Consider the following 13,661-nt stretch of genomic DNA (forward strand, 5'->3'; position numbering starts at 1 on the left):
CATTTTATTGCACGGGATTCAATTGAGCCGTCGCTGAGGTCTCCCGGGTTACGGGCCAGTTTGTGCTCTGGCACTTCTCATCTATCATGCATATTATTTTTTGTCGAATTTGGGTATTTCAACTCCATCCAAGATGTTTTATCCAGCACGCTGGACTAATTGATCCACCATCATCTGACTCGCCCCCATGTACTGAAGAGGATCGCAAAGATTCGCCAACTTCTCTGAACTTATGATACCATCCAAAGCAGGTGTCCCCTGCAAAACATCTAACAGGGTGCGGTTGTTCTCAATAGCAGACTTGCAAGCCTCGTAAACCAGATCGTGAGCATTCTGTCGACCGAGGCATGGCGCCAAGTCCATCATCACAGCTTCACCCACGATCAACCCCTTTGTGGAATGCAAATTGCGTTTCATGGAGTCAGTCTTTACGACCAATCCACGAAGAACAAAGTTTGTCTGGTGCAAAGCTCCTACTGCTGTCACGAAGGAATCGGGGACTGCCACCCACTCAAGATGCCAGGGGCCAGACGCACGCTCAAAATCGGTAATCAATGCATCCAAGCCCAAGGAGGCATTTACTCGCAGCATTTTGGACGCAGCAAGGATGACTTCGCTTGAAATAGGATTGCGCTTTTGTGGCATAGTTGAAGAGGCTCCGCGATGGGGAACGAAAGGCTCGGACACTTCGTCAAATTCGTTGGACGACATGATCATAATATCCAACGCAATTTTTCCTAGTGTACCGCCCACAAGAGCCAATGTGTTCAATATCTCAGCAATATTATCCCGGGCAACATGCCAGCTGATATCTGGGTTCTTAAGGCCAAGCTCTGTGGCAAGCTGTTCCCGTACCTTAAGGCCCATTTCATCAGATCCAAGTGACGCGATGGTCCCAACGGCACCGCCAAACTGAACAAGCAAGCAACGCTCCTTGATCTCGGTGAGTCGTTCTAGGTGGCGAAGAACACCGGAAAGATATACAGCGCATTTGTATCCAAAGGTACAAGGGAGCGCATGTTGCAAGTGTGTTCGACCTGCCATGGGGCTAGAACTGCTATAAGCTTAAGTTATATCAGACAAGAATCAAGTAGAACATACGTATTTCGGTAGGTATTTGCCAGCCTTTTCAGACTTTCCTTCAGAATAAGAAGTTCACTCTCCACTAAATCAAGGCCGCGCTTAATCTGAAGCATAGATGCATCATCCATAATGTCTTGCGTTGTCGCCCCCCAATGAATATACTTGGCAAGATGCTCTGGCATCCGTTCGACCAATTGTTGAACAAGTGGAAACACGGGATAACCAACTATGTCTGTATCATTGGCAAGACGTTCATCACTATAATGATTTCTTTTAGCATCAGAACCCCTACTCAATCGTATTCTGGGGGAAACTACTCAAGTTCAAGGTTAGATAAAATTTTGGTGATTTCCTCTCCTGCATCTGCTGGAATTACGCCGACTATTGCTTCTGCGCGAGCCAGTGCTGCCTCCACTTCAATTAAGCATTTTACATATGCTTTGTCTGTGAACACGTCGCGGATCTCTTGTGTGCCGAAGAGGTTCCGGAAGATACGGGAGTCGAGAGCGGAGACTGCCATGGTAGTGAAAAGAAGAGGTGGTTGAGCTTGAACTGAAAAGTTGACAATACTTTTAGTCGAAATGACGCTTGTTAAATAGTTTGTCGGTATACCCAAGGCCCGAATTAAGGTATGATGCAATGCTCGGATTAGGGCCTTATTCCGGCTCTTGGTGGGATCGGCTCGGGTTTTGTCTAAATCTCACTCCGAAATATACTTGAACGTACTACGCTTATTTTAGTAGTCTTGGTATTTCAATATGGCCAAATATAATGGCAGTATTCGGGAATTATTATACTAGCAGCTTTCGTTGTCGGTGATAAAGACACTTCATAGGTTCCTACGTTGTTGATCTTATCATCAACAAACCCATCCTTTGCGCCGGATAACACCGAGAACACAAATTGGAATTGTCAGATATTTGTATTGCAAGGAGGAAAATCTGGAAATCGTTGATACGTTTGTTCAAATGTGTGCCTCAAGATTGTGCGTACCCAATACCAGCAATAATTGTAGGACAGAAAACACCTAATCCATTGATCACTACAGAAGAAGTGAAAAAGACAATACCCAAAAGTCAAACGAAAGGGTCGGTAAGGCCAATATTCACCCACTTGCGGCTTAATTCATTTTCACCTCAGTGCACAATATCCCATTATCTCTTCAGACACATGGCCTCCTGTTCTTCTTCGGTCAAAAACCATGTTTTTTCGGCTGAGGTTTGCAGGAAAATCCATCCAATAGCATGCGAACTGCGATAGCCTGACCGTACGTTTATATTTATAACGTCTGGAAGTGGAAGGAGATACGAGACCGCGCTTTTGTCAGAAAAAGTCATTCATCCATTTAATCTTGAGCCTCGACGCTTTATGCTGCGAAGAAGTCTTATATAAGTTACATCATAAGTGTTGGATCATCCGTAGACCGCTACCAAGGTAGTGTTACTTCATACAGTAAGCAGCTCTCCCACTACAACACTTGCGTTTGATCTTCGTTGGAAGGCCGAAACACACATTTGATTGGAAATCAAAAACAAGAGAGTTGGATAACTATTTAGCCGCCATTTCTAGCTGGGCTTCTTTTGCTGGTACATCATTCACCATCTCCTCATAAGAGAACACCTCCTTTATGAGACATGCATCGGCAAGACCCAATTGCCACTGATTGAATGCCTTTCTAGGTATACAGGTTGAGGACCACATGCCGTTCTCACGGTAAGAATTCGTCACGGCTACGACAACATCAATCGATACGCCTGGGAATAACTCGGAAAGTTCCTCTTTGAATGACTCCGCATCATTTCGAAGAACCCAGTCTATGCCTTTGTTAAGAGCAATGCAAAACCGTTTCTGTAAATCGAGAACTTCCTGAGTAATAGTTGCCGTCTCTCGGTAATAGACACTCCAAGGGATATCGTCTTCCTTGACCATTTCCATTGCAATTGATATTTTGGGGTTTCGCGCTGTCATGGCCAAAGCAGACAGATTATCAGTAACGAAATAATCGCCCATGCCGCCTTCGAACAAAGTAGCCAGCATCGCACCGTCCAGATCTTGAATGAAGTTGACAGATTTTGGGTCCAGTGCATTCTGACGTAGCAACATCTTGAAAAACAGGCCTACGCTGGCTCCACCGCTTGAATTCAGGAGAACGGTGCTTCCAACAACATCAGAAAGCTTGAATCCAAAATCTTGAGTTCGGCGAATCAGAGCAAGAGGGCAGCGATTCGCAATTTGCGCAAAGACAGTGTAGTCTTTGGCCCTATTTCGATACATCGCCGGCACCCAAATACCCCCGAGAGCCATGTCAGCGGTCCCATTTTTGAGATCTTCGAGAACGCCATCCCAGGGAGTCGGTATGCTGAGATCAAAATCGAGACCTTGTTCCTTGAAGTAACCATGGCGACGGGCGATATACTCGGGAAGATAGTTGAGATTGTGGCCAGTGGCGGTAAGGTGATATCTGTGCATGGGATGCATGATCCTGGTTCTTGAGGTAGGGAAATCTGATAGAAAGGATGTATTTTATGAGAAATCAAGAATGAAATGTCCGGAATAACGCAACAATCCCGATTCCCGATCTTACTGGTGCGAGAAACCCTAATCGGAGCATCCCGTCGCTGTCGGATAATCCCGATCACTACATGATGTTGGCTGGACAAGATCAACGGAAGGGAACATTGCCGAGTTCTTAGTATAATCTAAAGTTATAGCTTTTAAAAATCAAGTACTGTAGTAGAAAACCAATAGGAAATATGTAAGTCTCAAGTTATTTAACCGACGAATATGCCGTCCATCATTGTAAACTTGATACAAACTCATGCGTTACACTATTAATGGTATACTCAGCTTGGATGGACAAATTATACCCGCAAATATAATTATTAAAACGTAATTTCTAAAGCCGTAAGAATGAAAGGTGCTTTTGCACGCCTGAAAGATTAAATTTAATGAAGAGAAGCGTGTGGCAGGGTGCACAGTTGATACATTTCCCAACCTAGCCTCACAGAAGTTCCATGCATCCTTACGCATGATCCTCATGCACGAAATACTCGTGTCTGACAGCAATTCCTGGTCCAGAACTCAATGCCGTGTCCTTCACCAATCCGTCCTCGGAGTCATTGAACGAAACCTCATCCGCGCCGCGGTCAGCGTGACTTTGTGAGACGGAGACGGTGGTTTGCTGCTTGCTGGCGTTGAGGCCAGATTGCGAGAGCTCGTAGCCACGGCGGCCGCTATAGGTTCCTGTGCGAGAGTGCGAGCCGAATACGAGGGTGCGGAGAACGGGTAGACAGGAAGCAATGATAGCGATGGCGGTTTCAACCATGGACACGGTGCAAGTGATCATTTGCTCATTACGGTAGGAGTAAATTGCCCGGATGACTTGGTACATTGCGAGTTAGTTATAGGAATCGGATAGAATGAGCAGATGGGAGGAGACTTACTGCTGGAAATGACAACAAGAACACCGAGAAGGAAAACAGAGATGACACCCCACTTTTGCTTCCTGGGCATCTTGAGTCGCACAACTTGCGAGATCGGGAGGCAAATAACTGGTCATAGTAAGTAAAACGAAGTAGTTGAGGTGAGTTGAATTGAGAAAGCCTACTGAAAACATCACTGAAGATGTTGACTGTAAAGATTAGTTTGAAATTCAAGTAAAAATGGATAGGCAGACATACAGAGGATAGTGAGCCAATAGTTTACTGTTGAAGGTCCTTGGGGACATGCCACTAAAAGAGCGTCAGTTCCTGCGTCTATGAAAGTTGGTATAAAAGCATTCATCCTCACATTCGGCATCTAAAACACTCTCCCACTGGCGTCGGGGCGGATAGCACTTGAAGACAATATCAAAGAACAGTACTAGCCAGGTCGCAGCCAGGAAAGCAAGTGTGATATTGTACACAATCTGGTACTGGGTTCGATCCGCCAGGCGCTTGTAAAAGATCACCATGCTGGACTTGATCAGCCACAGCGCAGTGACATACAATGTAGAGCCCGGGATGATCATCTGTTCGATGCATTGCACATGAGTATATGATTATTTTTCACACGTGGGACTGACGTACCTTCATCATGTTGATCATCTCCACTGCAGTTGCGTTTGCCATATCCGACATGCCTGTGCTTGCGATTATCAGTGGAGTCCCCTTGAAGCTTGCTCCACCGGTTCAATGCTTTAGCAGCTTACCCTGATTAAACATGTAATGTTGGATCGCCAGATCGCCAATTAGACACATAGCAGCCAGACAAACGAACAGGTCGTCGAGGTAAAGCCGCTTGAGGAGCTGCAGACGGACCACAAGCCGACAGACTAGGAATATGCATGCCGCTACAGTGCAAACGTACCAAGCCACCTGCACGCCAGAAATCCTGTCAGCAAGCTAGACCACATGGACTTGAAGAAAGAGCACATACCACTTGGCCCAGATCCGGTCGGACCATATTGATTTGCGCTTTGGTCACGATCCGCAGAGAGGTGGAATGGCAAGGCAGGATGCCATGAACTAAAGAATTATATAAATTGGTAGCAAACCCTTTACGACTAAATTCGAAATTGAGGGAATAAACACACTTTTCCCAAGATCCACAGCCAAGACCCTAGTACATCTCGTTCACTGAATCGGTTACATCTAGATTGACCCACCAGAGGATGAAGGGATTTCATCGGCGTCAACCTAAGTTTGGCCCCCACTGCATGAGAACATGTAGACTGATTCCGAGACATGGAGAATCGGTTTCCTTGGATTTGGTCGACTCCGATAGCAAATGTCCGAATGCTGAAAATCGAGACTTAAATGGACTTAATTTATTCGAAGTCAAGTGCTCCGCTACTAGACTAACGCAATATATTATGTGGTCAGATGCTAATTACACAAAAAAGGGCGAAGAGCCACTTCCGCCCTCGACCAGAGCTTTAAAACGTCGAGTGTTCCGGGAAAATCTCGGAGAGATACAGTGGGGTCGACACAGTTAGGGTTCGTATTCCAGAACCTCGGCGTTGGAATTCAGGTGTTGGAGACTAGATCCGCAACAATGCCTGCATTAGGGACATTAGGACGAGTTTGTCATGTTTCGCGATTGGATGGAAATGATGAATTATTTAAATTTAAATTTTGTATTATACAGAACAAGACAAGGCTGAAATGTTCCTCAGGCACTCTCCGCCAGCAAAACAGGGTTCTGCACTACGGGATATTTAGGGTAATTAGGTTTGAAGACCTTCTGGCAGCGACTGTTGTACGCGCCAGTCGTGCTCATCACAATCTCCTCCTCATGCTCAGGTACGCCTACGCGCGCCAAGGGTCCATCAACAGGGCGGGCCTTGTCCCAGCCAGGTCCAGCGCTAGGGTTGCGAATCCAGGAGACAAACCAGGAGTGCATGTAGTCTGCCAGCTGCTGCTCTGCGTCGGTCACGCCGTCGAGAAGCGAGAAGCATTCATTGCCGCCGTGGAAAAAGGGCACCTCACTTCCGTGCGAGGGCCCAAGATTGGGGATTGGCAGCGCATTCGAGTATTCACCGAACCAGCGGTAGATCCAGGTGGGTTGCTCGGAAGCACGCAGGTCCAGCAGGGCGTCGGTCGCACAGAGGAAGCGCGCGTCACCGTAAGAGGCACCGCTCATCAGAGAGACAGAGGCGTAATCGGATTCGTTGTAGGCGGCCAGGAGCTCATCCGCGGGCACGAAGGCAATATCGGCATCAAAAGTGCGGATCCAGGATGAAAAGTCGGTGTTCTCACTGCCATAGACGTAGCCAAAGATCTCGCCCTCCTGGTCGGAGTTTCCGACAATCAGCGGCAGCGATTTTGGATAGTGACCATTGATAAAGCGGTCAGTGTAGTTGGAGAAGCGGGTGATCTCGTCCACCGGTGGTGAGAACCAGGTGTTGGTGGTGGAGTTGAAGTCAGTTGTCTGGAAGGCATAAGTATCTGCTGCACGCAGGCAGTCCAGAGTATAGTCTTCAGCCGTGCAGTCCAGGGACACGCCGGCATCAAGCATGTCCTGCACCACCTGCTTCAGCGCAACACCGGTAGGCGCATAGCCAGGACCGGATTGAGCATTGGCAGACATCTCGATCGCACCAGCCAGGAAGGTCTCGGGGTGGTTCCAGAGGTAGTGATCAACATGCACTCCACCAGATGAATGGCCACCCAGTACGATACGCGACTTGTCACCACCGAAAGCTGTCAATTGGGTTAGCTAAAGACCATAATGTGGTTGAAAAGGATATGAACCTACCTTCAATGTTGTTGTGAACCCACTCCAAGGCTGACTCCACATCCATGATTCCAAAGTTCTGGGACTGTCCCTGCAGCTCAGGCGCATTGGGCGACGCATAGACACTCTCGCGGTAGTTGAAGTTGACGTAGATAACATCATCACGGGCAAAGTTGTACCCCTGCCATTGGGCGTTGCTGTTGCCTCCCGTGACCATGGCACCGCCATAGATATAGACGAACACAGGGAGAGAGTCACCTTGGCGGGGAGTCCAAATGTTGAGGTTGAGGCAATCCTCGCTCTGGGCGGTGATTGCCGTCCCAGACATTGCCTGCGCACAAGATGGTCCATAAGCAGTAGCCTCAAAGTGACCGTTGGGGAACGAGCTGATGGGCTTAGGAGCCTTCCAACGGTTCTCCCCAGCCGTGGTCTCAGCAAATGGAATGCCTAAGTAGACATTGGTGTCATTCTGGGAGAAGCCCTGGATCACACCCTGCTCGATGGTGACACTGGGAGAAGCAGATGGGGATCGGCATACATGGCCCTCAGCCACAGCAGCCATGGCCGCAGCCGTCAGGCTCAATGTACGGAAGAAACTCATGATTCGCGATGAGGGTGAAGAGAAGAAGATGCCCACGGCGGGAGACCGTGTATTTCAACGGACAATGCGGTATGGTACGTGGATCCCTGCCGAAATTGTTAGCCCAAACGGGTATCAAGCCGTTTGGTATGTCTTGTAAGTTTCGACCAATCATCGCTCGTCGGGTGGAGTTCAACCGGAGTTCAACCATGTGGCTCCCCATGTGGCGCAATCAACCCGTTGACTATTGATTTCTCGGCGCCCCGAAGAACAGTCGATATGTCTTGCCCTATGGACACCGGAAACTATTACCCAATTTGCCACGAGGTCGAAGATGCACTAGCATCGTTGAAGTCTTTTCTATTGCCTATTATAATGGCCAATCAAATCACAATAAAAAGATCCTGTTAATTAACTCTGGCCATTGCAGGAGTCTTGTGCTGAGACATATCAAGAACACTGACTAGTTAGATTTCGTGACTTCGCAAACCTGACTCCTGGCAAGGACCTTCACTGGTATGGCAACTATAGACTCTAATGGTTCCAAAGGCGTCAAAGATGTACGATGGCTACGCTTATACTGTATGAACTGTAGTCATACTTCTACTACCTCTGCCTCTTCCAAGGCTTGGTATGGGCCGGCCTAGTCTACGCCACCGGGTTCTGGTCTCCTCCAGTAGTTCGTGCGAAGTTTTACCGTCTGTATTTGGTTGGCTCATCAACAGAGCAGTATCCTCCCGGGCAGCCTGTTTCAGAAATTGCATGATCTCGTCCTAAAGTTCGATTCTGCTCACAGTTTTCAAACGTAAAACTCACATCGTGCTCATTAAAGAACTTTGAGAAATCTTATAGTTAGCAGTATGGCAGAATTGCATCTCGTAGATCTCTGCATGAGAATGTCTCTCGAGGGATTCGTGTGGAAGGAGAGACAACTGGAGGATTGACTAGTGATTGGATAGCCGGTCCAACTTTGGTCCGGGAGATGGATGTGCTGAGAAGAACGGAATTCACAGAGAACGCAAGGGCCATGCGGAATCAAGCCATTTCCATTAACGGGGGTTTTATCAGCCGATTGATGATTGTATGGGTGGGTCACTGTGAGAGTCGTGGCCGAAGTTGCAATAGTAAGTTGCAGTGGTAGTCAATAGCTTGTCAACTTGTGGGTGTTGCATTTGTCATTATTTAGGCAGTACTCGAGGGGATGGAGGCTCTCTTCTAATGCTTCCATAAAGGACCTCTCCCTGGGTCCCCCAAATTTTATCAGGTATGCCAAATGCGGAGGGATTGTAGTGTGGTAAAAACCATCCCAACCTCAACGTGAGTTTATTGAAGTATTCATGTGAGGGACCAACTTAAAAGTGACCTAGAGTGGAGCTTTCAACGCCCAGCAGTAACACCCATCATGCTATACCTGGGTTTCAAGGGAAGCAGCTGATGATACTTTACGGACTTGCAGGCCATATTATTGCAAGTGTGGGATTAGCAGGTACAGCCGTTGGAATTACTGTCATGATTGAACGCGGGTCAAGATCTTATCCAAGCTTTGTCTAGCAGCTATCATACACCGTACATCGATTCAATGCTCGCCTGTTCTGAAAAGTCCAGGGATAGATATTCAACCTGGAGTATCAAACCAATGGCTCCATCGTGCTTCACATTCAGCCTCATGCTGTTCCGCTGAGAAGTCCTCCCGTTCCCTTCCATCTGATGAAGGCTTATCAGAGATCTTGAAGGCAGAAGACTCTACTTCCGAACCGACGAAATACAGATCCGCCTCTCCCTCAAAGCGGACAAGACCTTCATCAAATGTGATAGTGCCGTCCTCTGCGTCGGAGCTAATCTCACCCTCTCCCGCCTCCCGACACTTATTTTTGAGAAAATATTTACCAGGTTCGACGTTTGTAGCTCTTTTTTTTTCCGCTTGTTGCCCTCTTGAGACGGTGGTTCCTTTCTCTTGGAGACCAGCTTGGAGGGTCGGCTTTAAAGAGGCCATGAACGGAAGCGAACCCGTGGCGCTCAATTGTAACGTCCAGGCGAACTATAGCGAAGCAAAATGGGTGTCTAGATTTCTGAAGTTTGCATAAGCCAGACACTGAAAGTTAAGTGGCTTGAAACGCGTGCGAAAGAGTTGGGGACTCAGTACCGTCGTGGATCTGAGGGCGTCGGCCATCAGTCACCACGTCACGTTCAGGGGGTGCCCCCTCCTCCCAAACACGAGTTCTTATGAACTTTCCATCGATTTCTCACCCCCAAAACACGTCGAAAATGGGGTTTCATAAAGAGGGAAATGTAGCTATTGCTCTACATACCGATGATTAAGTTTTTTTTAATTTATCACGCCGTAAGGCTATAGACTATTATCGCGTCTTTTGTACTGCAGCCCACCTATTAAATAAACAAACCTAAACATTACTACTGTGTACTGGACGCAATCCTTTTCTTCCCTCATTGACCATGGTCCGATATATTAAACTGGTCCATTATAAACGCCTACCTTGCCGTCTACTAATGTTACGGGGAAAAGGCTATCCTTATCTATTGCCTTCCGTCTAGATTGCAGTGTAAAATAAGCTCAACATACTTATAATGCTGTTTAAACAACCCTCAGGAAGAAGAGAAAGATAGGCCGATCTCGAAAGTTCCCCTAAGCGCCTTTAAGAGGTTGTCTATATCGATCGCATCTTAGAGCTTAGTTTAACGTGGAGATACTTCGCCTAACTCTGAAAGTTTGTAGAATGACTTGGTATCCTACTATGTAAAGTCTCCGATACTTACTAACTACCGTTTGAAACGTCTCGCGTAGGCCCGGGCCTGTTAAAATTAGTTAATAACTAGAGTTCTCTCTTTCATGAATCTTCACATGCCTAGTATTCCAAGGTTGATAGAAGACAGGATGCTCTGACATCTTCAGTCAAAGGCCATGTCTGTAGTTAGCGCCTACGAGTTAAGGTACATCGGCCCGCGAGTATTTTCACGCATTTTACTGCTCCACGGCTTGCAATCGTGGCAATTATTCAGCCTTTGTTGGATCATGGGAGAACCATGGACTACGGTTAGTTTCGGAGTCCACAGGATCAAGTGCAAGATAGAGGCCAATTTGGTCAAGTTCAGAAGTTCATCGCTCCTGCACTTCAATGTTCTTCTGGCTAAGACTCTAGTTCCATAAACCCCATGAATGGTCCTTCAGTCTCGCTTGCCCAATCAGTGGATGTCATATAATTCAACGCACCCAACGCATTGCCGCCCCAGTTTGTATCGTCGAAATTATCGAGCACATCACTACCGACATCAGGTGCACTTATTACATTGGTAATTGTTGTAGAGCGTCTCACGTGCTGTGAAACATAAGATTGAAGCATTTGCAATGTTCCGATCACTTGATTGATGGAATCACAGTAGGGGTCTGGAGCTGAAAGACAGATTTTGGGACTTTGGATGCCTTTCTCCAGAATGGAGATGCTTTTTGAGACCATGGCCATGCTAGTTTCAAGCTCTGGAAATCTATCCGGTTTGGATGTTCTGTATCGACAATGACAAAGAATATGCATCAGCGCCGATTGGAAGATTATGCCAGGGCCCATAAGGCACAAATTTGCAAGCCACTTTGGGAAGGTAGCAGTTTCAAGCAGATGGATTATTGCACTGCTGGAATCAAGGCATGCATGAAGACAGTCCTCAAATTCTGTGGTTGTATTATCAAAGGATAAGCCTGGTCGGTGAATCAGCAACATGGCAAAATTTGCCATAAGTTGAAGCCAAATCAAAGGCCTGGGGTGTAGGGGATTGACATTATTCAGCGAGCTTTTAGTCTGGCGAAGCCCGATATCGAAATCGATACCATTTTCTTTGAGGTTCTGATTCCATACGCGAAGGTCGCGATCCAACTCGGTGATTTTGGTTGCCCCATTGCGTCGCTGTGTTGTTGTGTAGAGACGGTTAAGGGTTCTTGATAACCTCTTACTGAGGCCCACGTATTGAATGAAGATATACACGGGGGTCCTTTCTCCGGGAAAAGGGTGAGATATTTCGTTGGCTTCGAAATCATATAGATGACAGTCAAGTGGCAGATCATTGTCGACGTCGGTATCTTTAATCAAGGGCGGAAGACCATGCAGTATAGATGTGATCCTACTTTGTTTAGTATTTCGCCACATTAGCCAATGGATTGAGCATACTTATCATATGCATATATCCACCACCACAGACGCTTGCGATACTCGATCTCGCCTAATTTCATTTTGAACCTCCTCGCATGTCTATGAAGACCAATTGACTGTGCGAGCCGAACCATCATTCCATTAACGGTCATCATTGCCACACAATTTGCCGTGAGCTGATTGTAAAGAGCCAAAAGCACCAAGGCCTGTATACTTTTTAGATCACCTCTAGCCGTGACTCGTTCAGTCATTTTATTGGCCAATGATAGATATAGAGTAGAGGCCGTGTTTTCGCCATCAGATGACTCAGAGTCATCTGAGTATAATTTATTGATAGTCAGTATCAATAAAAGTGTCATAACAGTTGTATGATTGATGTTTTCAAAGCTTCTCGCTTTTTTCAATCCACCAAAGAGGTTTTCAATGTCCGCCACGAGCTGCTTTTCCGCAAAGATTGGGCAAAACGCTTCCCAATTTGCGACAAAATGTTGCGCTTGTTTACAGTAGAATGCCGGCGAAGAAGAAAAGCATGCTCTTATTTCTTCGAGATCCGAGATGAGCGCAGATGGAGTAGTTGCCGGCTGTGTAGGACTTGATTGAGCCAGGAAAAGTCGAAAGCAGCTCTCTGCAAATGATCCCGGCATTTGGCATTCTTGCTCGACGCTCAAGACAAAGTGAACGCCAGTAATTGAGCCTGCAAATCGACCAATGCCATTTTCATCATGAACCATGCGTCCCATATGTTTGATAACAAACGCTGTATCATCGGCTTGGTGAGGTGGCAGCGGCTGTTCTATTGAAACAAAAGGTTTTTGAGATAATTGCTGTTGCATAACCGCATTTTTCTCTTGCTCCAATTTCAGGAGGCTCTGGACTTGAGTTAGTTCAGCCCGAAGCTGTTCGAGTTGCTGGTCATCCGAGGCGAAGCTGGGTTTCAATTAGACAGTAATTAATTAATGGAAGAAGCTGCGCACCCTCGAACTTTAGTGTTCCTGCGAAGACTCGCTGAGACTTCACAAACTTTTCGGGCTTTCTCACAGCTCCGACACTGGAGATTGTGTTAATTGTCGCCAAGAAGCAGGGTGCAAGGGTCCTACTGTAGGGAAAGTGCCGTTGCATTTTATCTTCTTCCTGCTAGTGTTATTAACCGGACCTGTGTTCCAATATGTTCAGATGCCTCACTTTCTACAGCGATCACTAATTAGAAGTCAGTCACAGTTATCAAAGAAGTTTGAAAGATGCCATACCAAGCTTGGCCAATTCGACGTGGTGTGCTCGCTGCATCCTGTTCCAGTATTTGACCCTGCATTATAAAATTGACAACGTCGCTATGAGAACATTCCGGAGTTGAACACCCAGAGAGAATGTGAAATGGTAAAGTAAAGAAGCGCTCAGGCTGGAGACGTCGGGAATTCGGATGACTAAGAATCGAAGTGCCTTCAATGTTCCAAGGCTAACATTTGAAACTTATGTCTATGAAGATAAAGTGCATGTACTTTAAATCGGATTAATTTGTGATAAAGGAGCTGAAAATTATTTTTGTGGATCGTTCATTTACCATGATATGATAGCCTTTGTGCAATCTTGTGCAGAGAGCTGTAGTGCCCGAGTGCCTAGACCTCCGG

The 13,661-nt window shown here is 46.7% G+C and overlaps 6 protein-coding genes across 6 annotated transcripts; all 6 read right to left on the reverse strand.

Moving 5' to 3' along the window:
- Positions 1-138: 138 nt before the first annotated feature.
- On the reverse strand, positions 139-1,603 carry N7511_008666 (Fumarate lyase; the record flags this gene model as incomplete). The annotated part of the gene is given in 3 exon segments (XM_057131043.1): positions 139-953; positions 1,401-1,449; positions 1,460-1,603. The coding sequence occupies 3 exon segments, from the start codon at positions 1,601-1,603 to the stop codon at positions 139-141; spliced, it is 1,008 nt and encodes a 335-aa protein (XP_056979031.1).
- A 1,028-nt stretch (positions 1,604-2,631) lies between these two features.
- Positions 2,632-3,561, reverse strand: N7511_008667 (ABC transporter substrate-binding protein; the record flags this gene model as incomplete). Its single annotated transcript, XM_057131044.1, has 1 exon — positions 2,632-3,561. One exon carries the CDS (start codon positions 3,559-3,561, stop codon positions 2,632-2,634), a length of 930 nt encoding a protein of 309 aa, XP_056979032.1.
- Positions 3,562-4,105: 544 nt separating this feature from the next.
- On the reverse strand, positions 4,106-5,526 carry N7511_008668 (uncharacterized protein; the record flags this gene model as incomplete). Its single annotated transcript, XM_057131045.1, has 9 exons — positions 4,106-4,464; positions 4,527-4,634; positions 4,691-4,714; positions 4,764-4,814; positions 4,873-5,092; positions 5,151-5,203; positions 5,273-5,369; positions 5,431-5,454; positions 5,500-5,526. The coding sequence occupies 9 exons, from the start codon at positions 5,524-5,526 to the stop codon at positions 4,106-4,108; spliced, it is 963 nt and encodes a 320-aa protein (XP_056979033.1).
- Positions 5,527-6,234: 708 nt separating this feature from the next.
- Positions 6,235-7,900, reverse strand: N7511_008669 (uncharacterized protein; the record flags this gene model as incomplete). Its single annotated transcript, XM_057131046.1, has 2 exons — positions 6,235-7,265; positions 7,321-7,900. The coding sequence occupies 2 exons, from the start codon at positions 7,898-7,900 to the stop codon at positions 6,235-6,237; spliced, it is 1,611 nt and encodes a 536-aa protein (XP_056979034.1).
- A 1,594-nt stretch (positions 7,901-9,494) lies between these two features.
- N7511_008670 (uncharacterized protein) lies at positions 9,495-9,872 on the reverse strand (the record flags this gene model as incomplete). The annotated part of the gene is made up of 1 exon (XM_057131047.1): positions 9,495-9,872. The coding sequence occupies one exon, from the start codon at positions 9,870-9,872 to the stop codon at positions 9,495-9,497; it is 378 nt and encodes a 125-aa protein (XP_056979035.1).
- Positions 9,873-11,025: 1,153 nt separating this feature from the next.
- On the reverse strand, positions 11,026-11,358 carry N7511_008671 (uncharacterized protein; the record flags this gene model as incomplete). The annotated part of the gene is made up of 1 exon (XM_057131048.1): positions 11,026-11,358. The coding sequence occupies one exon, from the start codon at positions 11,356-11,358 to the stop codon at positions 11,026-11,028; it is 333 nt and encodes a 110-aa protein (XP_056979036.1).
- Between the last annotated feature and the right edge of the window lie 2,303 nt (positions 11,359-13,661).

This window comes from Penicillium nucicola (genome assembly GCF_028828085.1).
Source record: "Penicillium nucicola strain IBT 29836 chromosome Unknown utg000010l, whole genome shotgun sequence".
NCBI classification, from domain to species: domain Eukaryota; kingdom Fungi; phylum Ascomycota; class Eurotiomycetes; order Eurotiales; family Aspergillaceae; genus Penicillium; species Penicillium nucicola.